Source organism: Bombus flavifrons, chromosome 16 (assembly GCF_040668555.2).
Source record: "Bombus flavifrons isolate JBK064 chromosome 16, iyBomFlav1_principal, whole genome shotgun sequence".
NCBI classification, from domain to species: domain Eukaryota; kingdom Metazoa; phylum Arthropoda; class Insecta; order Hymenoptera; family Apidae; genus Bombus; species Bombus flavifrons.
The window spans coordinates 1,766,434-1,791,279 of NC_138457.1; the positions used below are offsets into that span (position 1 = coordinate 1,766,434).

A 24,846-nucleotide genomic window follows, 5' to 3' on the forward strand; every position below is an offset into this window, starting at 1 on the left:
CTTGGCCAAAGGATAGATCCCGGACTACTCAAAGAGTCACCGGACGAAACAAACAGCTTTTCTTACGAAGGTTTCAAGGCTTTTATTATATTCATTGCGTTCTAAGCAGTGATGTAAGCGTGTTTTCTGATATAGACTGGTTTTAATTGAATTTAATAATTCAGTTAAGAAAAAATGTTTATTTAAAAAAAATAACAATTTTTATTTTATATTCGGATATGATTTTCTAGTTTTATAAATACTTTTATAAATATTTTCGTACTTTTATAAATTATTGACGTCTTACTACAGGTGCTCTACCTGTTGATGAGATATTAGCCTTCTTTTCTTTTTTCTTTTTTTTAATAAATGAAATTTTGTTCAAGTCATTCATAATTATTTTTAAGAAATCTGTTTCCTGTATAGCCAAGGTTGACCTTTTCAAAGACATTTTAAATTTCCTTAAATTTTTTGGAAAGAATATGCATTTGTTCCCATATTCTTCATAGAAAAATACGCAGTCCTTTGTATTTCTTTTAGCATTAAATTTTTCAATATTGACTGTGGATCTTTATTTTTGCGAAAATCTGATATGTTCTCAAAATACAATCAAAATAAATAAAATCTCGATAGAAAAGAAAGAAATATTACAAAATAATTCATATCGTAAATCTTAAAGTGTTTTTGCATTTATCAAAGAGAAGTAAAATAGATTCTGTTACTTAGGAGAATAAACATGAAAATAAATAAATATGGTGTCAACTGGAATAAAGTATAGAGTAAAATAAATTATGACAAATGAAAACTAAGAAAGGAGAACTGAACGAAGTCAAAACTTGTAACTACACACACAAATACACATGTGTACACAGCAAAACATGTTTGTATGAACAGAGTGTTCGGTTTAAGTAAGTACCGTGGAAGAACTCACAAGGGATTGAATTTATAAAAACAATATTCTTATAAAAGTCGTTTGATATTATTATATCAATATGGGTAAAGTGACACTTACAACTGTACTTGGGCAGTACAATCCACTAAAGTCACTCCTATTCTCCAAATATGAGGAACAGATTGTCCCATTGTAACAGACAGACTTGTACGTGTAGACAACTATAGGAGGTGTAACGATTATATTAGCACTGAAGGTGAATATGAACACTGTAACGAACTGTCAAGTTTGTTTTGGCATTTCCTTCACCAATTTTATGTACATTACAGATACCACGAGAAGCTATTAGTTGTTTCAACTTTGGGCATACTATAAAAGAAGTTTGGAGGCTACCAGAGACAGCTGTGAGGTAGGTAAGGTATAACCATGAATGAATAGAGTTGTGGCAAAACGAAATCACTTTCAAATTGCTTTAAAATTACGTAACAAAATTAGAACAATATCTATCTATGCTGAGGGCCATAAGTATTATGTCTATTTGTCATATGTTTCAGAGGAAATTGTAACAAATATTACCTTATTTAGTGTTTTTCGTTACAAGGCATGTGTGATGGATTTATAATAAAATTACTAGAAAGTAAAACCATGTAAAGTTATAATTTTGAGTCATAACCCTGGGCGCTAGAAAATAAAGTGTACAATTTATTTACCTTAGTATCTACCTGAGCATTGTAAACCGCGAGGAAGGAACCCGATACCAACTCCTTAACTTCCCCGTCGATTGGCGACTCATCCACTACTTTTTGTTAGTTAAACAATCGACTAACATACGCATTTGCCGCTGCAATTAACTCCTTAATATAATATTAACAGTGCTAAAGTTCAAAAGTCACCTATATCAATCGTTGCTGAGTAAATCCCCGACTAAATCCCCCCACGGTGACCCGCCTGATATTCAACAGGGATACCCCCGGACTTCTTTCAAATTGCTGCTCTTTCGAATTGTCGTGCAAGTCCGAGGAGATCCCAGAACCTCCTCGGCGTGATGACCCCTATGACTATCTATGACGACGCAAGACCGACCTTCGGCGCAGAACCCTACAAGGGTGAGATTTGCGAGCATTACTTCTTTTCAATAGGAGCGAACTGCAAGGAACACCTGTTGCCCCCTTAGCATTGCTTCTACAACTGACGAGAGGTCCAAGCTCTCGCCAATCGCTAGTCGCAGGATACGGCTGAGGGACTCAAACGTCGGACAAAACTCCAGCGTTTGCTGCACCGTGTCCTCGTCCTCTCCGCAGTGGTGACAGGAGTTTGTCACCTATCTTTCAATTTTCTGCAGGTATTCGTGCCCGGCGAGCACCTGCATCATCGAGAAGTATAACGGGATCCCTCCGCGGCCCCTCTAAGCCACACAATTCGGGAGGACCTATTTAGCGGCGCGGTGACCAGGAACCTGATCTTCGGCGAGTAGGTCGAAGCGCCACCGCTCCCATACCTCTCGCCTAGCTTCCCTCCAAACACCTCCAGCCACCTGCCCAGTGGGGGAGGAGTCCCCGCCCGAGCCCAGGCCTCTCAGTTTTTCGTACACTAGTCGGAACGCCAGGGCCTGCAACTCGATCGGAGGAGACGCCGCCAGGACAGACGCCGACGCATAAGATACCGTCCAGTATCTCCTTATGATCCTGATGGCGGTCGTCCTATGTAGCCTCCTCAACAAAGGCAGACTGCGACGACTCGCCATCAGATCTCGTGTCGACATCGGAGTCTCGTACAGGACTCGGCATTGGACGACTTCCTCATATACACGGAGCGCTCCGACCCCGGCTCCACCGATATTTGGCAGCAAGCCACATAAGGCGTTCGCTGTGTATTTTCGGTCTATCGCGGGGAGACGCGGTTGCGAGAAGACGCGTCAACGGGAGTCGTAAATTCCCGTTACGATTGCAAGAATCGACACCACGAATAGATCGATCCCCTTATTTCGGCTAGGATAATAGGGGTGATTGAATGAGTATAACACTGTGATTAACAGAGCTATAAACGTTATATATTTTCAACACTTTTACACTGATGTGCAGTAACGTAGACGATATCCTAAGATATGACGTAGTCAAGGAACGAGTAAGAGAGACAACCGAAGTAGCCTCGTAATCGACAGGATGAATGTTGTAGGAACACTGTAGTTCGTTCTCGTAGGATTACAGAAGAAAGCTCGGTGTGGGTGTTCCCTTTTTAGTAAGGACGTGGATTCGTTGTTCACACCTTTCGTGAGTAGAGTGAGGGCAACGACCTACGATGTCCATTGGTTTAAGTCAATGTTAAAGAATGACCAGAGGGGATGGAGCCTCCTACCAATGTTGCTAGTTGATGTCTTGTTTAACGGAAAACCTGGATTTCCCGGTGATTAAACATTCGTTTTTTGCTAAGTCACTACCTGCTTTCTCCGGGTTTCCTAATAGCGTGTAATAAATCCAAGGGCCTTTCTAAACTGGCTATAAACAGAAAGCATCTCTAGGATATGGAGCTTATTCCGTAAATTGACGACATATGTCAAAACAATAGCATTAAAAGCTGTCGTTTTACGGGTTCCTTGGATTTATTGAGGGTCGAAGGACGGTGCGCAGACCGTTGGCGGTCAAGCAGCGCCGGATGGCGTGCAGATGCCTTGCGCGACGTAACACGCTGCCGTCGCCACTTTGGAGACCAAGAGCCTTAAGAGCGGACCGAACGTCCATTGACTGTCAATAGTGAAACCCAGATATTTCATCTGAAGCCCCACCTCGATATCCTCCCCGTTTATATCCAAACACAGGCCGGGCGGAGGAGTGCCCCTACGCCGCCAGTAGTAAAACCATATAGTCTCCGACTTGGCTGGGGACACCCTCAGGCCCAGCCTGCGTATAGTACGTACGGCGCAAACGACATTGAATAATCAATCTAGGTACTCATTCCCCGTTGCAACTTACTCTCTGAAAGTTTTTACCAGGTAAACTCTTTCTCTTCTTGCTGGTCAATTTCCTTGTCATCCCTGATAGAGTTTAACTTGATATCGACGCTCCTTAGTCCAGAGCGTACACGTTGAAGATACCTATAAGTGCACTAAATTCATGATTGTTTTTATATACTTTCATATGGAACTGATACTATAACGGACACTGCTCACATCGTGCATCACTATACTAATATTACTGATGAGATAAATCAAAAGAAAAAAATAAGCACATTAATTTTAATACTAAATTCATGGAGTTTGGTAATGAACATTATTTGTTATAGAAAAGAACGTATAAATATATTTCCTTATCATTCGATATATTATTTCCTAAACATAATAAATTTTCATGTTTTTGGTTGCCCATTTAAACTTATTCCATGTCCGATAAACTAGTGTATACTGATACAATACTTATGCATATTAATTTCTCGAGGTTTCGTTATCATTGAAAGATCTCTTTCTACACTCATTCACTTATCATACTGCATCCTTTTTCAATTTATGTATTCATACTATTCGTTACTTCATTGATAATAATCTGCATCGATTCTGCTAAAGTCGTTAAATTAATTCTGTGCGTATTCAGAAGTACATTATCGGAGCATTATTGATTATAACTCGTTTATCCTATCTTAAAGTATCTTATTTAATAGGTAAAGAATGAAAGGACGTACAGGAAAAAGATTTTCCTATTGCCAGAATTCATTAATCAAATAATTCATTAACGGAACATAAGAGTGAATGGATGCTTATATGATTAATATTGATAAGCAAGTAATGATATCATAAATAATATTAGTTTAAAAAGTACTTCACTGAAACACGCGATACTTATATTATTTTTAGAAGATGAATGCTGAACTTAATAATCTTTTTTACTTTTGTTTTTATAGATGATACATGTTGAGGTTATTTGATGTATAAACAGAGAAACTCGCGGATAAATTGTAAGGTAGCAAATATATTTTAATACAGAAGTGTAATTATAAGTAAGAATACAATTTGAGTTGGTGCAGATCCGCACGCTAGTGTCACGTCGATTCGGGATTATTTCACGTTCCGCACGTAAAGTGAGAGATTCGTATTTCAATTATGATCGTTATTACAAAATTTATTAGAAACTGACAGAGTAACGATACAGAATGTTAGAACAGAACAGAATAGAATGTCGAGTACTGACTTGGGAGGTTTTTTTATATCAAGGGTTTGGTTCCTGTGGAGGGGTTATCGTTGGATGTCGGTCACATAGGAATCCTGTTACCGCTTAGTTATTGTTTCGATGGCTAAGGTATGTGAGATATGATTTCCTATCGCTGCATTCCCGGGACCACCGTGACACTAGCAGTGTTATCCTATAACTGAAAATCCCAAAGCCAACGTCGCCTGTTTACTGTTTACGGTCTGCCTTCGTCGCAGTCTTTTGTCTATACGCTATCAATGGCTTCAGTGCTTAAGAAAACTAAAAAGACCAGATGTAGAGTTTTCTCAGAAGTGGTGACCACTTCAACAATACAAAATATTTGCGCGTACTTGTATAGATATCCAGAAAAGCATACTACAAGTTATGAGGTTGTGATAATTTAAATATGTCTTTAATATTAAATCATTCACAACGCGGCATCTTATTACATATCAAAATTATATTTCACGAGGAAGAGAAATAGAGTGCCTGTTTGCGAAAGATTTATCTATTGCGTAGAACGTTGACTTTTTATTATAAGATATAGCAAATAGAGCGCCTTGAAGCAACGAACATGTTAAATATCTATCTAGTGCAGACTTAATAAGTATTAAGTGAAATCAAGTATGAAAGTATGAAAGTATGAAAGTATGAAAGTGGAAATCAGCGTTCGCGTCGATGGAGGGAGAATGGCCTCGCACTCCCGGTGCATCTCGTACTCATTGCGAGGAGAGGCGCACCTAGAGCATACGCGTCGGGAGACCCGGGAAGACTTTTCTGTATAAGCGTTCGAATTCCCTGGAAACTTCTAGCAGGGAGATGAGGTTAGGAACGGGAAGAGCACCGTAATTGCGACGGTGTCCGGACATTCCCCTCGGACCTTGAAAATCGAAGACAGGACCACGTGGAGGTGTCACGCCGGTTCGTACCCATATCCGCAGCAGGTCTCCAAGGTAAAGAGCCTCTAGTCGATAGATTGATGTAGGTAAGGGAAATCGGTCGATTGGATCCGTAACTTCGGAATAAGGATTGGCTCTGAGGAGCGGGGCGTGACGGGCTTGGTCGAGAAGCGGGTATGGTTGATGTGCCGCACCTGAGCGAGCTGAAAGGGACGCGGCGTATCGTCGCAGGGGATCGTCGCAAGGGATTGTTGCGCACCCCGGATCCAAACTCGGTCCCGTGCCTTAGCCTCCCGCGGATTTTCCTTGCTGCGAGGAATCCGCGGCGGTTCCACCATCGCGGTCGATCTCTTCGGCCGTCATTCAACGCTCAGCTCTGAACTGGCACGGACTAGGGGAATCTGACTGTCTAATTAAAACAAAGCATTGCGATGGCCCCCAAGGGTGTTGACGCAATGTGATTTCTGCCCACTGCTCTGAATGTCTGGAATTCAAAAAAGCGCGGGTAAACGGCGGGAGTAACTACGACTCTCTTACGTGTGTAAGCAATACGCCGCTATTTAACGTTCGTGTTGTGGCTTCTTTGGAGAGTTATGGTTGCTCGGGAACAGGCGACCCCATAACGTGACTGGTCCGTATCTCGGACCCCTTACTACACAACGGACTCTTAGGAGCGTTACTGCAGTTTGTAATCGTGTGACTCATCGCGCCGCATTTACACCATCGCTCATTGTCAGGCCTGATCGTGCATTTATTTGCCATGTGCTCAATCTCGTTACACTTGTAGCATCTAATTACCTTAGGGAGGACCCGCATTGTGGCTATAGTGACGCCAGTTCTAATTTTCATGCTCCCCTACTTGCCTGAAATCTAAGAAGCCGGCACCACAGCAATCGTCGTCTGCGTGCCCCACGCTGCCGCCCTTAACGATTTCACCTCCACCTCGCTGGCATCCTTGATTCTCAGCCCACTAGCTATGTTCTGTTTCAGGTCCTGCCTACTATCAACAGGGTCGATATCCCTGATCTTCACTGATACCCTACTCTGAAGGGGGGAAACAAAGACCTCGTCCTCTATTACTTCCTTTATCTTGACGAACGTCACCCCCTTTGACCCCCGCTTTTAGTTCCACGAGGATGTCCCCGCTTCTCGTTCGTCTAACGCCCGTGCTCTCGCACAGTGCCTCCTTTGCTACCATAAGCTCCTTATAGGTCTGGAGCCATTCTTCACCCTCCCGGACTTTCACCAAGAGGGCCTCGTGTCTATTTCGAATTCTAGGCAACCCTTTCCTCCGGCCTTCGTTAACCGGTGGCCTCCTTTCCTCGTTGTTTCCCCTCTCTCTGATCCGCTTTCTTTCTTTCCTACCCATCTGGACAATCCATTCGCCTCCAGAGTTATAGGTTTCTCTATACCTGGGGTCAACTTCGCCTCTCTTCCTCTTCCTTCATACCTCTGCATACGAGGCATCGCCCCTCTTCGCCCTCTTCATCCCATCAGCCTTCCTATGCTCAAGCGGCGACACAGTTTTCTGTTTGTTACTCCGTTCAATCTTGTTTCTCACGTCCCCGCTTCTCTTTCCAACCTCGACCATTGGAGGGGAAGTTTGTGTAGAGACGTTAACCTCAGCGGGCCTATCAACCTATCTTCTACCTTTACGTCCCTTCTTATTTGATAATATCATCAACTTTTCCCAGACACTGTCTAATTTACTGGCGGCCGAAACGGTTAATTCCCTAATCTCCTGATAGGCAGCGTGCATGAGGCTTATCATCTCTTCCCATTCGCTGGGCCTGACTAACACGCAGTTTTCTTTATTCAGCTCAGCTCTTGTTATGCTCCTTTGTCTCTTCAGCGTCGCTCTGGTAAGTCGTTCCCTCGAGCGCTTAGTTCTACTTGCCATTGCAAGTACTGTAGCAGCTACTCTCCGATACGGAAGCCTCGCCTTCGGATGCGCTGTCCACCTCTTCGACGGTTTCACTAGCCGATTTCACCCCTAAACTCGACCAGTTTACCAGGAAGTTTCTCTCCACTTCGCTAGCTCCTTTCACTACCGGAGCCAAAAATCCCTCCTTGACGGTAGTGATCGAGACTATTCTCGACGGTATCCTTTCGCCACTAACATTTCGGCTATCGGATCCCTTTTTCTCCACCACCTCTCGTACATCATTACTAAATTCAAGGGGCTTCGCATTCTTCCTCGTGGAGGAGAGGTACCCGACGCCCCTTTTTTACTTATCCCTGCTCCTCTCATTGCTTCCTCCGACTTTGAACTCACTATCTTCGTAGCTCTGGTCCCCGGTCGTATTTTCCGAATTAGAGGGGGCCCCCGGACCCATCCTCCTCTCGTGATTTGCCTACTTCCCAGAGGTACCGCCAGTCGCAGTGTTCATGGCCAAACGGAGTATGGCGCCAAAGGAGCGGAAGACCAAGGATAATTAATTTAATCCTTTGGCTTCGGGTAACGCTTATAGTCGGCGCCGGCTAGATGACTTGTGGGTACGGGTGCCGCTTATGTCGGACGACGGCAGCGCAATGGTTAGCGCCTTAGACTACGAACGTTCGGATCCCGGGTTCATATCCCGGCGCCCGTATTTTTCTGAAGTCCGATTTTTCTTCCACGACATCTGAGTAAGAAGAAGAAAATACAGCAGCAGTTCGCCGGCAAGCGACATCTACAGCCAGCAGCTATAATCATCACGGATATATGAAAGAAGATGGAGAAGATGGAGAAGATTGAGGAGATGGAGAGGAAAGGAAAAAAAGTGTGTTTCGTCCAGAGACCTGCTAGTGGACTCATCAGTAAGGTTTACCTAGCAGGCTCATGCCTTAGACACAATGGAATGGAGAAGAGAAAGAGGAGGAAGGACATATGGATTATATACATGGTAGAAATATTGAAGGGTGGTCCTGCCTTGTCTCCCTCTTCTTCGTCAGCGATGCGTCCATTGTATCGAAGGCCGGATTTCTTCTACCATCTCTAGCCGACGGTTCCCAGTGGAGCGACCCATAACTTAAGCTAATTGAACAAAGACCCGTGTGTGGCGCCATACACACGGTAGGACGGATTTCTGTGGGCCCCTCTTCTAGAGTGGTCATCAACACGGGTGCCGCTTATAGGCGGCAACCGCGTGATATATCAGGCATACACCAGTGCCATCCGTAGTCTTGTAAATATGTAAATATGTAATATATTACCTGTAATTTTGTAAGCCTTTTCATATTAAAGATGTAAATTAATACTTATCATATTGGAGCAAATATTGTTTTATTATTGTTTTATTCAGCACAATTTTTATTTAAGACTTAGGAAAACGTTTATACAGCAATCACACCACTGTACGCATTTGTGGCGCGCGCCTCCTTACAGGAAGAGCACTTAGGCGGACTGGACTGCCGAAGCAAAAGGGTTAATAATCAGCTTGCCCAATAACGGTAATAACCATAAAAAAGGGAACAGTAATAACAAGTTGAGAAGGAATCCGTTCCTTTGGATGGATATTGTTGTATATAGCTAATATTGCTGGAATGACGACATGGCTGGAAAGGATATGAGGTGAATACGATTGCAACAATGATTTGGGAATAAAATTAAATTTCGTAAAGGTAAATAAAAATAGAAATAGGACCTTGTCGATCCCGGAAGCGTTGTGGCGGATTTATACGGTTTAGGGGACCATAGTTGACGAACCAGGCACGTCCACGGACATGAATTCAAAAATTATGGTACCATTAATGGGGGATAAGTTTGTTTGTCCGTTCTGCGAGAAAAGGGAAGCCCAGCTTTTCTTTATGACGTTGGGGTCCTGGACAAGCACTTTAGTTTGCATCATGTGAATATCCCCATTTAATGAGGATACATAAGTCGTGGTAGAAGCTTCCCAAAGCTCCATGGGGCGAGATGCCATACGCCAAAATGTAGTGGTCCCACGCAATGTCGTGAGGGTCAATTTAGATGCGAAACTTTCCACATGAGCTTCGGGTCCCAGAGAGGGTTATCGACGCATGAGCTGCATGCACCCCCCTATACAAGAAATCAATAGTAGAGTGTGGACAGTAGGAAAAGTTATCAGAAATGGGAGGAAAGGCCTAAAAAATGAACACGTTGGTCCTCAGGAGTGTGCCCAAGAGACAGAGGGCGGGTGCGATCTCGTTGACCCTAAATGCGCATCAACGCGGGTTGAAGATACTGCAACAAATGACGAATTAACCTGTAAATAGCGGCAAAACTTAATAATAGAGATAGAGAGACCAACCAAGGTGCCCCCTTCATTGAGGGAGGTCTGTACCCGGTTGAAACAGATCTGGGCCGATGAGAGGGCCGAACGCCTGGTTCGTATTTATTTATTAGTGTGACTAGTTATTTATTTATATTTATTTATTCGTTGACTAGTCTTATTATTTATTTATTTATCTATTTATTTGTTGTTTTATTTATTTATTCGTTTTATTATTGACATAATGTCAATTTTAAAATAAATTTTAGTTACAAGTCCGTACGATGGGGTACCTCGGAAGTATGGGGCTTCCTTAATCGGAAGTCTCACAGGTTTTTAGCCAAATGCCTCGTCATCTAATTAGTGACGTGCATGAATGGATTAACCAGATTCCCTCTGTCCCTATCTAATATTATGTCAAGATCCCAGGAGATTTTTAAATAAGATTTTTAAATAATATTCTTGGGCTGATGTAAGTATCACGATAGAGTTCTTTTCTATAATTTTCTAGAAGATATATAAGAGTTATATTTTACAAGAAAATAATATTGATATTTTTGTACGATTTATGAAGCGGAGAGCGGCAGCTGTAGCATGATAGGCGAATTTGCTGCACTAAAACGATATTCAATGTTCTTTTCATACTTCCATGATATGGTCTCCATTTAGCTTCAATTGCACTTCAAATTATAATCAAAAATTGTTTGCGAAAAACCGTGACGCCAGGAAAATGTTTGATCACATCTTTGCAAATTCGTCTCTATAAAATTACGTAGTTTGTTGATTAAAAAAAATTAAAAATCCTTCTTACAAACATTCAACAAAATCGAAAGATCCATATGATAACTCGTTTTTATACTGATTTGTGCAAAGCCATAGTGTTCCACAATGCCATAATGCCAAAGCCATAATGTTCCATAGCGGTGTTTAGATATCGTGATATTAATGAACTTTTTGAAAAAAATAGACGAATCAGAATACTCCCAACGAATCAATTTTGAGAAAATATTACTTAGAAAATTCGTATAAAACAATAATTTAAATTATACGAAATGATATTAGTGAAAAAGATGTGCATTTCAATTCATAAAACGACAGATAAAATTGTCCGTTATATAGGAAACATGGCACATTATATGTGAGGACCTGCCAGTAAAGAATAGGAAAAAAATAGATTACGCTATTGTTTCACGACTAGTGAATATATTATCGAAAGTAACATCGCAGCGCAATCGCGACTCTGCTTCATTGCTTAGATAAATGTTTTAAAATAAAGGTATTTCTGCTTCCGTTTCATGGAATTGAACAAGTGCAGGTGGAAGAAGTTCTCCATTCATAACAGCTTGCTTAGTCTAAATGCACCGTATGATTAATCGTACGATTAATCTTATTTAATTTTCCGTCATAGGTAGTGACGCTAGCACACAAAATATGTAAATTTTCATCAATATTGTACCTCAATCCTTGAATATTAACCACATACGATCAATAGTATTGTCAATACTTGGCGTTTAGTATCATCGTCAGTGAGGATGAAAAATAAAATAAGTATATCGGGTACATGAACAAGAGTCTGTATCCAAATTATTTGTTTCTCATAGCCCGATGCAACAACTCCTGTCATCTATTATGAGTGGGTAATCTCAAAGATGAAAGATATATTAAATAATACACATACATACATATATGTTTAGAAGGTATATCAGCTAGGGCAGGACAACCGAGTAGGGGATGATTCTATAAGCGAATATAACTTTGTGTTTCGACCACTCGCGGAGAGACGCGATCGCGATGAAGCACGTCAACGGGAGTCGTAAATTCCCGTTACGATTAGATAATCGACGCCACGAAATGATCGATCCCCTATTTCGGTAAGGATAATAGAGGTGGTTTAATTGAGTAGTTACACTGAATTAACAGGTATAACTTAATGTTTATTCCAACAACTTTGTAGAGAGATGATTACACTGATGCGCATGTACAAGTTAAGTAAGTAATTGTTTTACGTATAGAAGCCCGATAGTGACATGTTGACTTTTCTAGCGGTGTAGAAGTAGTTGACTTGACCCTCCTGATGTCGCAGGAGAAGTAGCGTAAAGTGACGATGCTGTATCGGAGTAAAGCAAGTTGTGGGTGTGTCCAACGCAAGGGACCATCGGATTTGTTGATGACAATTTTGGTTAGGAAAGCGAGGGCAGTAGACATTGCTTCTGATTGGATAAAAGAAGGTTGGTGGACTAGAAGTGGCCTTAGCCGCCCTCGATAGAAAGTTGCTGGTGAGAAGCATCATACGCGAGAAAAACTAACTTTCCCGTGTCAACCCGTGGTGGACAATAAACCTTAGGAAACAATTCAGCGAAAGAATATCTGTTCGGTCTGAAGGACTTCGACTAGGAAATTCCTTAAATTTAGGATGGGTCCTTGAGACTATTGAGGGTACGCAGTGAGGACGAGCGGACGTCTAGTTACCATCTTGCCCGCGGTGTGGGGCCTGGTGTAGGTCGCCCGACTTAACATTTTGTCCTATGAAGTTTTTTCATATAACAATAACGAAGAAGTTTAGGCGATTCCACTTAGTTGTATCTATTGCTTGTATGTAAGAATAGACAAAAAAAAAATTGTCTAGGAACAAATTATGCGATAAAATTGTTCAGAAATGAATAAAATATATAAATAATTTTGCAAGACTGTTTGTATTTTGTAAATTTGTACGCATCATGACAAAAGCAATAAATAGAAGTCACAAATATAAACCTCCGTTTTCCTTTTATTAATTTTTTTAATTAAGTTTTTCACGAAATGTTATCAGGAAGCGTTTATAGAGAAAGATTTCAAAAACTTTGATATACTTTAGCTAGTCTTTGGTTTATAACACTCCTTTCTTCCATTGACGTGAACGTTCTCTCCGACTTTGTTTTTCCGTTTGTCGGAAAGATAAGCCTCGAAGAAGAATTTTCCAAATAGGATTAAATAACTGAGGTAGATGGTGAAACCAAGTATAAAACTTTTACGCGTAGTGTAGCATTCAAGTCCACGACTTTCTAGATAATAGTAAGCCATAATAGTTGCAACGCAACCAATCACCATTTGTACCAGCTGCAGCGTAGTGATCATCATGGCAAAGCCTTTTGGTAATTTGTATTGCATTGCTTTTAAAGTATAATAAGAATACATCCAGGAATGAACAAAGTAGTTCATTACGGTATACCATCTTATGACTGCTATAGTCTCCACATATGACATCCAACCGAAAAGAACAACAGTTAAATGATGGTAATAATGTAGAAATATCAATGGTCGCTTTCGTAACACAATGAAGATCGTATCGCCAAATTCTGGGATCTTTGATAGGATAAATACCCATGTCCAAAAGCCAGAAACATGATCTTGCAAAAGGTGGCTGAAAAGAAAATAATTCCATTCTTATTGTATATCATAGATTAACATATTTAAAATATCGATTCATTTTGTGAATATGATATTTAAATCAAACCCATGTATTATGTTCCACACAATGAAACGATAAGAACTTTGTTATTTTGATTTGGAAATATAATCATACAATGTGTATAGTATAGGTCGATATGTTGCGAATTGGTAGATGTAACTGATTATATCAATCGATAAAACTCATTTCAGATACAAATTTATACGTGAAATCTTTTTAGAGAATTATTATAAGAATAATATCGTAAACAACTATTAAAAATGTATTTCCTATTTTACTAACGCTTTCCACATATCAATATTCACTAAATACCAAGCATAAGAAATTATTTCATATAACAATTCATTTCATTGATAATGTTTCATTAATAATTATTTTTTAAAATCGGCATTCACCTGAAAATATATTAAAAGGTAAAAATATGAAAGTAGCATTACCTAGGTATGCAAACACTGTGGTAAAACCCATGGTGTCTCAATGTAGAGAACATTTCCGGTGCTGTTCTACAAAATCCGATAATGGAGAACACTGCAAGCAATCCATTCCATAATGCTAGCGGACGCTTCAAGTCAAACTTTGGTCTGCTCGACATGTAGTACTTGCCGCCAAAAATTAGGATCACGTAAATAATACAGCAGTAGTAGCAATACTGAAAATTATTCCGGAGCCATTTTTGAGTGTCTGGATGAAAGTAGCTTTCTTCGAAGTTGAAGACATGCGAGTAGGTAGGTTCAATGATTTCCGGAGAACCCTTTTCATTCATCGTAAAATATTTTTTTTACATCCACTGGTCGCAAAGCAATTAAAAAAAATACGCAATCTTTTACCCACGTTGTCAATTGACTAAAATGTAAGAAGAAAAACTGTTAACACTTTCTTTTAAAACTATGGAAATTGAAATATTTAATAAATAATGTATTAAAAACAATGTAAAATATTCAGAACAAAGTAATAAGACAATACAAACTAATAAATTAATCATCTTTACCTATCGTATTTAATTACAATGTAATACAGAATATTATTGTAAATTATTACAAATTTAAGGTGACTAAAACTTTTTATTTCACAGCTGAGCTTCGGGTCGAAAAATATCGCATTAAGAAGGAGGATCATCAGGAGCAGTACAACACCCGTTCAAGAGCTGGTGCCGCCTCGGTCTATCAAGAAAGGATTAAGGCAGTGGAGAAGCGCATCGTGGAGAAATGAAAGGAGTGGCGATTTTACAGAGAAGACAATTGGACGAAGCGACTGGTAGCGGATGTATGCTTATGTAGCGGCAGTCGACAGCAAATTATAACAGGACGACGACAACGCAGTGATTAGCGCCTTTGGTTATGAACGTTCAGGACCCAGGTTCAAATCTCGGCACCCGTAGTCCGATTTTTCTTCCACGACACTTAAATGGGAAGAAAGCAGCAGTACCTCCAAACGACACACATTCACACATCAGCAGCAGCACTATCGCACCGACCTATCCACCTCATTTATTTAGAAAATATAGGAGGAATATTGATCACTTCACCATGCAGATTCTGACAGCGCATGGGATTTTTTCATGTTTATCGTAAAATGATCAATAGGGAGGACCACTTCAGTTGTTGGGACTGGCAATGGTGAAGGCGATGACGCCGAGCATGCGCTTTTCCACTGCCCAAGGTGGATACGTGAGAAGACGAAGCTAGAAAATTACGTAGGCACACCGATTTACAGCAGAAAATTTAATAAAGCCTAGTAGTAAAGAAGGAAGACGACTGGGTAAGGTTTCAGGCCTCGTGCAGAAAAATCATGCTATCAAGAATGACGCAGGAACGATTCCAAGAGAGGAGAAGAACAAGAGGAAGCAGAAGAAGGAATGGGACTTGAATATGAGGAGCGGTGCGTAGTTAAGCCCAACCCTGAAGTGATGGTGTAAGGCAGTTCCGGGGTTGTTGGTGCTTGCACAGAAGAGGAGCGGAGAGAGGGGGAGGGGTTTTTAGTGGGTGGCTCCTCGCGAAAAAAAAGGTGACTAAAACTTATAGTCTGAATCATATTAGAAAATAATATTCGAAATTATGTTCTACTGTTCATGAAATAAAAGTTAATAACTTTTGTGAAAAGAAGTGTCGCAAAACATTTATCTAGTTCTTTACAAAATGTTAGAAATATTTAAACACAGCATTTTCTTACGATTATACAATATAGGCATTTATTCTGCTTTTGCAAAGTTGCTTTGTTTTTATGAGCATCGTTGTTGATCAGAATTCGTTACATTGTTAACGTTTAATATTTGTCACATAAGTTACATCAATTAGATTACTATATTTTCATTATGATGTGGTGATTGTTATTCATGTGACATAAATATTTACACTTTTGTTTCATACTCATATATTATATTGTATTGTGTATTTATATGTTATATATTTGTCGGGGTTTACATTGGAATTAGGGTTAGGGGCGTGAAACGAATCTTCGTTTGGATTACACATTGTCGTTATGCAATACAGAAGACATTGACTAGTGCAAACACGATTATTATGGAATTGGACAAGTAACCGTGGTAATTAGATACTCGAGAAACTAATGACAATGATCCTAGGTTCAATAACGAATCCGCGATAAACGGGATGATAGATGTACATGCTCACAAAATCTAAGTCGGACTCTTTGTTAAAACGTGGAATATCCATCGAGCGTATAGACACTAAGTAACTCGCTAATACGACCTCACGAGAGAATGACTTTCCGTCGCGAAGATGCTGCAGAGGAAAACTATGATGGGGTGTGTCTAAGGACACGAAATCATCGGATTCGTCGAGGATAGCCTTCGTTCAGAAGGCGAGGGAAATTGGCATTGCTGCTAATTAGTCAATCTCCATATCGGTGGTTAGAAAAGATGCTAGCCGCCCTCGAGGGAAAGTTGCTAGTGGGAGACGCCGTTCGTTGGAAAATAGGTCTCCCCTATCTTCCCGTAGCTGGGACAAAGATTGTTTGTCTGTCAGAAGGACTTTTAGTCAACTAAATCTTAAGATTTATAACGGGCCCTCAGGCTAGCTGAACATGTACTGCGGAGACGCATCGACATCTGGCAATCATCTTACTCGAAGAATAAGGTCTGCTTGTGGCGAGCCACGGGACAAAAACCGTTGGAATGTTTACTGTCGCGTGCCGCCACAAATATTTCTTTTAACGAGAGCTATAGAATTACTCCATACCTTTGTTAGACAAAGCGTCCATCCCGTGACCGCGGCTACGTTCGGCGACTGGTTGTCGCCTCGAGCCCAAGCTCATTATCACGAATCTCGAACAAATACAATCGAATCGAATGACAACAATTGGTTAATTACACCTATAATAGAATCTAGATTACGGTGTTAAGGGATTTTTCCGAAGTTCCAAAGGGAAGGCTCCGATGTCCTTTCATCTCCGACATATACATACGCGAAGAGCTCACTTTAGGAGCAAAATGTCGAGCACATATGTACATACTTCGGGCACATTTTTATATGTGTTTTGCGGACGAGATTCAAAGTAGTTATATATTAATGGCATGGATTTCAATACAGTTTCAAACATATGTATATGTATCAAGGCAATAATTTGGACCCATTGCAGATCTAACACGAAACTAACAGATGACGTCATTTTGATACTAACTTTTGGGTTATTTGAAGTAAGTGCGAAAGACGTTCTGTTCTGATTTACTATCTAAACTCGTCAGTACGGATTACTTAGCACAGAATCTGATTTAGACACCAAACAACGACAAAGGAACATCGTTTTGGAAGTTGTATCTATAGGAAGTGCTTAGAGTTGGAATACTAGCGAGAAAGTCTCGCGTGTCGTAAACCACTGGTGACAGAGTGAAGAAGTTTCGCCGCTTAAATTCCGTAACAATATGAATAACAATATTATTCGTGCAAGACAGAAAATCATTAGTATATAAAGAATTTGGACGTTTTTTGTTGAGGTTATTCGGTGTGTAATCAGAGAAAACTAGTGGATAAATTGTAAGGCAGAAAATATATTTAAATATAAGTGTAATTATAAGTAAGAATACAATTTGAGCTGGTCCAGATCCGCACGCTAGCTGTGTTACCCAATAACTGAAAACCCCGAAGCCAACGTCGCCTGTCTACTGTTTATGGTCTGACTTCGTCGCAGTCTTTTGTCTACGCGCTGTCGATGGCTTCAGTGCTTGAGAAACTAAAAAGACCAGATGTAGAGTTTTCTTATAAGTGGTGACCACTTCAACATTTTTGATTATTGAAATAGAAAAAGATAGAAGTAGATATCTTCTGTATGTAAGGTGAGGTATTTAAATGGAAACACCTAAAAATCTCTGTTACTAATGGTCCTATGCAAACACTCTACAGGATATTTTTCCAAATAATAACAATATAAAACATAATAATGCCCAACTTCCGTGGTACATGCAATGGCATGTAAAATTTTCTCCGAGAATCTCTTTTTTTTGTAAGAGTTCAAGGTCATCGTAAATTTTTTTTAACGAACCGACATATTTTCTTGTACATTGAGCCATCCATATCAGTATTCCCTAAAAAAGTCTTATTCTATTTATGTCGAAAAACCGTTAGTTTATCAAATATCTTAACATCAATATTTTCAAATTTAATGTATGAAAGACGAGGAAATACGCGAAACGGTATGAAACAGTTATTTTACGAACCGTTTCAACCCGAAATTTCGACCGATCGTGGGGAGACGCGAACGCGAGGAAGCGTGTCAGCGGGATTCGTAAATTCCCGTTACGATTCTAAGAATCGACACCGCGAGTCGATCGATCTCATGATTCCATTAAGATAATAGGGGTGATTGTTGTGGTATAACGCTGCGATTAACAGTGTTATAAAATATATATTTCCAACAATTTTACGCAAGAAAGTAACACCGACACGTAAGATGTAAGTGAAGAATAAATGGATTACTCTTAGATGAGAGAATCAGTGTATAGATGATGACTGATCTGAAGAGCTCGAGTACGGGTAGCTAGGTGGTCTTTAGGTTTGTTGAGGGTGTACCTAACGGTCAACGGACCCTTAGCGACCCAATACCGAGGTTCCAATCACGCAACGCAACACAACCTCTGCATGAAAACAGATGCACAAAGATTTAAAGCTGAAATATAAAAAATATACGCATATATGTCACAGAAGAAATGTTTCAACAGCTACTTAAATGGCTCCTTTTTGGCCAATTTTTATTTATACTTTTTATTATTCCTACAGTTCAAAGAAACTTATTATGCAACAATATTTTGAAAAATTGCAAACCATAAAATGAAAGCGTGTGAAATATCTCTCGTATCATTTCGTTAGATCGCAACAAGCTCGCAATCAAAGATTTTCAGCTAGATATTGACTTTGAACCAATTTTTCGACCGCAGTATTGCTTCAATCATACAAGCAATTGGTATAGTTGCTCATTAGGATTCAGTAATGTGGTATGGGGCACCAGGTGATATTAAAAAAGCCATTGAATATTAAAAAAGCGAAAGAGGCAATAACTTGTACTACAATTAAAACAAAACGTTCTGTTCTGATTTACTATCTAAACTCGTCAGTACGGATTACTTAGCACAGAATCTGATTTAGACACCAAACAACGACAAAGGAACATCGTTTTGGAAGTTGTATCTATAGGAAGTGCTTAGAGTTGGAGTACTAGCGAGAAAGTCTCGTGTGTCGTAAACCACTGGTGACAGAGTGAAGAAGTTTCGCTTAAATTCCGTAACAATATGAATAACAATATTATTCGTGCAAGACAGACAATCATTAGTATATAAAGAATTTGGACGTTTTTGATTATTAAAATAGAAAAAGATAGAAGTAGATATCTTCTGTATGCAAGGTGAGGTATTTAAATGGAAACACCTAAAAATCTCTGTTACTAATGGTCCTATGAAAACACTCTACAGGACAAAGTTATATTATTTTTCCAAATAATAACACTATAAAAGATAATAATGCCCAACTTCCGTGGTACATGTAATGGCATGTAAAATTTTCTCTGAGAAACTTTTTTTTTTGTAAGATTTCAAGGTCATCGTAAATTTTTTTTAATGGATCGATACATTTTTTGTACATTGAGCGATCCATCTCGGTATTCCCTAAAAAAGTCTTATTCTATTTATGTCGAAAAACCGTTAGTTTATCTTAACATCTTAATATCATAATACCTTAACGTCAATTTTTTTCAAATTTAGTGTATGAAAGACGAGGAAATATGCGAAACGGTATGAAACAGTTATTTTACGAACCGTTTCAACCTAGAATTTCGACCGATCGTGGGAAGACGCGATCGCGAGGAAACGCGTCAACGGGAGTCGTAAATTCCCGTTACGATTCTAAGAATCGACACCGCGAGTCGATCGATCCCCTGATCTCCATTAAGATAATAGGGGTGGTTGTCGTGGTATAACGCTGCGATTAACAGTGTTGTAAAATATATATTTCCAACAACTTTGTACAATAACACAAGTTAGTAATTCCGCTGCTTAAGATATAGGTGACAAAGAAATGGATTGCTCTGATATTAGAGAATCCAGGTAAATATGTAGTCTGATCTGAAGATCGAGATTGAGTACGGGTAGTTAGGTGGTCTTCGAAGAAATCTTGAGAGTAGAGCGTATTCGAGGTGAACTGAACTAGAACTGAACTGGATGTCTCGTACTGAGAACTGGATATGTACTAGTCTGGAACTGAACTGTATTCGTACTGTTTGAGTAATCGAACTGTCCGCTCTTATATACTTACGGAGGAATCTCGGTATTTATGTAATTATTGAACGAAGGAAGCTGATTCGTTGCTCACACTTTTCATAACGAAAAGTGTGATTCCTATTGGTTGATGAATGAAGATAGGAGGAATAAGCATCCTACCAAGTGGCTCATGGGAGACCTTGCTCATGGGAAAATCCAGACATTTCCATTAGGTAAATGACCAGTTTTTCCCATTATACGTTTCGTTATAACGGATCTCACTGTAGATTTTTAAAAAAATTAAAAAAAAAATATTTTTTTAATTTTTATTCTATATTTTCGACTTCTTTTTTCGCGTAGAATCACCCCCTTTCCGCTTGTACCACCAGATACCAACCACCCTGTATAATTACCAGCTGTTCTGTAATTTCTAAAAGCGCACAATAAACCTAAAGACCTTGTGTGAAATATCTCTCGTATCATTTCGTAAAAATAAACGATGAATTACATATTCATATTCATAAATATGCTAATTATGTGATTCAGAAAATTCTTTTTCCGGTATTTAATAAATCGGTCATGATAACTTGTAAATTTATACTTTGTAACTTGATAAATATGATGTGTAAATTTTACACGGCAATAAATTGTGCGATAAGCATACAATTACTCATTGGCTTGAGGTGATGAGAACACGTTTACGATCGTTAGATCGCAACAAGCTCGCAATCAAAGATTTTCAACTAGATATTGATGACTTTGAACCAATTTTTCGACCGCAGTATTGCTTCAATCATACAAGCAATTGATATAGTTGCTCATTAGGATTCAGTAATGTGGTATGGGACACCAGGTGATATTAAAAAAGCCATTGAAGATTAAAAAAAGCGAAAGAGGCAATAACTTGTACTACAATTAAAACAAGACATACAACCATTATATAACTGTTAAAAAAAATTGTAGGATTTAAAAGCGTTAATTGATGAATTCGATTTGTCAGCTTGGAGACATTTGTACGAGGTTTAATTTTTGTAGAATTATTTAATTATCAAGGAGCAGGAAAAATTGAAAGATTAACTATTATAAATTATGAAAATGAGGAGACATTGGATAGAAATATCAATCCGGATCTTCACCAGCATTTATCCAAAAAATCTAAAGAATATCTAAGAATAATAATAAGGACTTTATCCCTGTAACTATTCATACCGAGCTGAAGAAAACAGTACTTGTCTTACTTGATTCTTTTATGTCTGAATGCATAAAAACAATACCAATATATCGTACGAAATTTGGAGGCAAACTTAATAATGAACATGTTTTTAGCACCGTGATTACATACGCATTTAAAAAGCAGAACTTCAGAACCCGTCCGTTAATGCGAAAATTTGCAGAAGAATACGGAGCAACTATGCCATAATCTCTACGTAAAACTATTATATCTAACCATATAACAATTTATATCGCGGTATTGGAAATTGATGCAACTGGTGTCGATTCTCTTGTCAACATTTTGGGATCTAACCGTAGCTCGCTGTCACTTTCACTCCTCTAGTGAGATTCCAAGAAAAAATTAACAAAATAAAAAAAAAAAGGTTTTTGTTTAAAAATGTGCTAAAAACATGTATATACAATACACTTGTGTGTATACTGAATAAAATATAACAAATTGTTTTTCATATGAAACTTGCTTTTCAATCAATCGAATATTCGAAACATTAAAATAACTATTACAACAAATTGTTCATCATCATCATATTTTGCTATGGAAAATTTTGCTTTTCGATTTTAGGGGTTATATTGAACTTTTGAAAATGAAGTGTCAATTTTTGTATCAAGGAGTAAAATATTTGCGTGATACTGTTTATAGTACATACCAAATTTCTTTTTCGAGGCGATGATCGACACCGTACTTGTAGATACTATTTCTATACCAGTAACCAAACGATTATGATTACCACTATCGGTTAGTGGACAAGCATCACCATAAGCAGCTGATCGTTGAATGTCTAGTGTTTCACTTCTGATTCCAAGTAAAATATACACGTGTCAGATATTTAATCATAACCTATGTACGCAATTTGCAAGTCCAATACGGTCCCGCACAATAGTGACACTAGTATTGCACTTTGATTATATTTTGTTTTTACTTTCCTCGTTCTCAGAAACGGATTGTTAGACTGCAGATAGCGATTTATATAAGCGCGTACCTTTTGCCGGAAATAAATAAGTAAATAATAGCAATAGTAATAATAAGGAAATAAATAATAAGTTCCAACATTAAATAATTTTAAAGTATATATTATCTTTATTTTTCATATCATGCATATCTTTAATGTGTTTTGCATAAAGTCACATTATTTTCATAAATTTATAGATTTTTTATATATTTAACGGACAGCATGCTAACAATGCTAGACGTGTGTTGCAGCAAAATTGTTCGTATCATTAACAATTTATTTTGCTGTTATGTTTAATAATTATTAAGTGATGTTCCGGAATCGAAATGACAAGCCAGGTATATTCATGATTTCGTACGCTCCTGTTAATGTACCGCGCATGCGTTGCGTCGCGAGGATCACAATTATCCGTCGATACAGCTGATAATAAATGGACTGACGCGTTGCAGGGAGTATTATGCAGAAGAATATTTTTTTTCTATTTATTTATTTGAATTTTACAATTTGTCCAGTAGGACATTTGGTAAAATGTTATATCTTGGTGTTGTAATAATATGGCATGTGGGTGGTTACCTCCAGCGGGGTACCATCTTCGTGTTTGTTAGGTTGTGTCCTTTGAGAGATCTGTTGGGTGTTTCCTTTTTAGTCTTCTTTCTATGTTTGGTGTGTTGATCGTTTCCGCTGCTAGCCGATTCGGGTGCGTTGCTACTCTTTCTCTGTACCTTCTTGCGTATCTGCTAATCTCCTCCTTGACCGTTGGTATTCCAAAGTCTTTCCGTATATCTTCGTTTCTGACGTACCATGGTGCGTTTACTATTGTTCTGAGGATTTTAGCTTGGATTATCTCTATTTTGTTTATATGGCTCATTGCTGCTGTTCCCCATAGTGGTATTCCGTACGTCCAGACTGGTTTTATAATTGTTTTGTATATTTTTAGTTTGTTTTCTATGCTTAGTTTGGAATGCAGAAGAATATTTGGCATACTTGAACCGTGTAGAAGGATTCGACGACTTAGAAAGTTGAGGTCGGCGTGACGAGAAAGCACGATATGTATTTGTGTTTTGTGTGGACAGCATAATTGCTGAGAAAAGATGGAAACAGCCATTAGCATATTTTTTACCGAGAACAGGAGGAATGAGAAGTAATGAAATAATTACATTACTGAAAATATGCTTAACAAAATTAAGAGAAAGCGGAGCACGCGTAAAAATTTTGACGTGCGGTCGACGTACAAATAATCAGAAAGTATATAGAGATTTAGGTGTGACGGAGAAGGATCCGTTTTTCATATGTACGAAGATACAATATATTATGTGATCTTTCACTTTCCTCGCCTAATTAAATGCTTACTCGCGCAATTAAGAAATAAAAAAAATATCCACGTTGGAAATAAAAGAGTAATTTCATTTTCCGATATGTGTGAGACACGGGATTATAATAGGACGATAAATTCGTTGAGTCTATTGCGACATATCATTAAAATACATTTATGCCCAAATTCATTCCAGTCAATAAATGTGAAGCGGGGATTAAATGTTCGGAAGAAGATTCATTGCAGCTATAGAAGTCGCGAGACACGAGCCGCGTACGCGATCTAATGAATACAATTATGACGTAAAAAATACGTGGCCGAATTTATAAAAAGATAGACAAAATAATAGATTATTGTAATTGTTATTGCATTATTAACAATTGCAAGAAAACATCATTGTGTCAAAAGCTGTGCATCGTATAATGAAAAAATGTGATTACATTAAATGCCGTAATAAAACGATGCCGTAGTAAAACCCAGTGGGCTACATCGAACATAAAGAACCATAAAGAACGATATTTCGCAGACTGCGATGATTAACGCAGTAATGTGATATGACTACGACAAGTTTCGACTCTCGATTAATTATTCTTGACTCTTGACACAACTAACGACTATGGTGCCGAAAATATATCGATGGTCTTTAGGCCTATTGAAGGCCTTTCGACTTGTGGGCACTTGCGTTTTACTTTCCGTGGTATTACATGTTACGTCGAGCGACACTCTGCCTAGACCTGGCCTTACTGCGTACCCTCAATATTCTCAAGTACCCTCCATAAATCTAAGGAATTTCCTAGTCGAGGTCTTTCAGACCGAACAAATATCCTATTTCTAAATCGTCTTCTAAAGAGTATTGTCTACTACGACTTGACACGGGAAAGTTAGTTTTTCTCACGTATGATGCTTCCCACCAGCAATTTTCTATCGAGGGCGGCTAAGGCCCTTCCTAGTCCACCAACCTTCTTTTATCCAATCAGAAGCAATGTCTACTGCCCTCACTTTCCTAACCAAAATTGTCATCAACAAATCCGATGGTCCCTT

The 24,846-nt window shown here is 38.9% G+C and overlaps 1 protein-coding gene across 1 annotated transcript; it reads right to left on the reverse strand.

Annotated features, from left to right (window-relative positions):
• Positions 1–12,958: 12,958 nt before the first annotated feature.
• Positions 12,959–22,260, reverse strand: LOC138188096 (very long chain fatty acid elongase 6-like). Its single transcript, XM_069129576.1, has 3 exons — positions 22,191–22,260; positions 14,048–14,453; positions 12,959–13,562 (listed from the first exon to the last, which is right to left on the reverse strand). Exons 2-3 carry the CDS (start codon positions 14,371–14,373, stop codon positions 13,013–13,015), a joined length of 876 nt encoding a protein of 291 aa, XP_068985677.1. The 5' UTR covers positions 14,374–14,453; positions 22,191–22,260; the 3' UTR covers positions 12,959–13,012.
• Positions 22,261–24,846: the final 2,586 nt, after the last annotated feature.

Excerpts from the sequence above, each read along its gene's own strand:
- LOC138188096 (XM_069129576.1), bottom strand. The coding sequence starts at position 14,373 with ATGAATGAAAAGGGTTCTCCGGAAATCATTGAACCTACCTACTCGCAT. Across the intron at positions 13,563-14,047 it reads CACAGTGTTTGCATACCTAG|CCACCTTTTGCAAGATCATG; the intron begins GTAATGCTACTT and ends TTTTCTTTTCAG.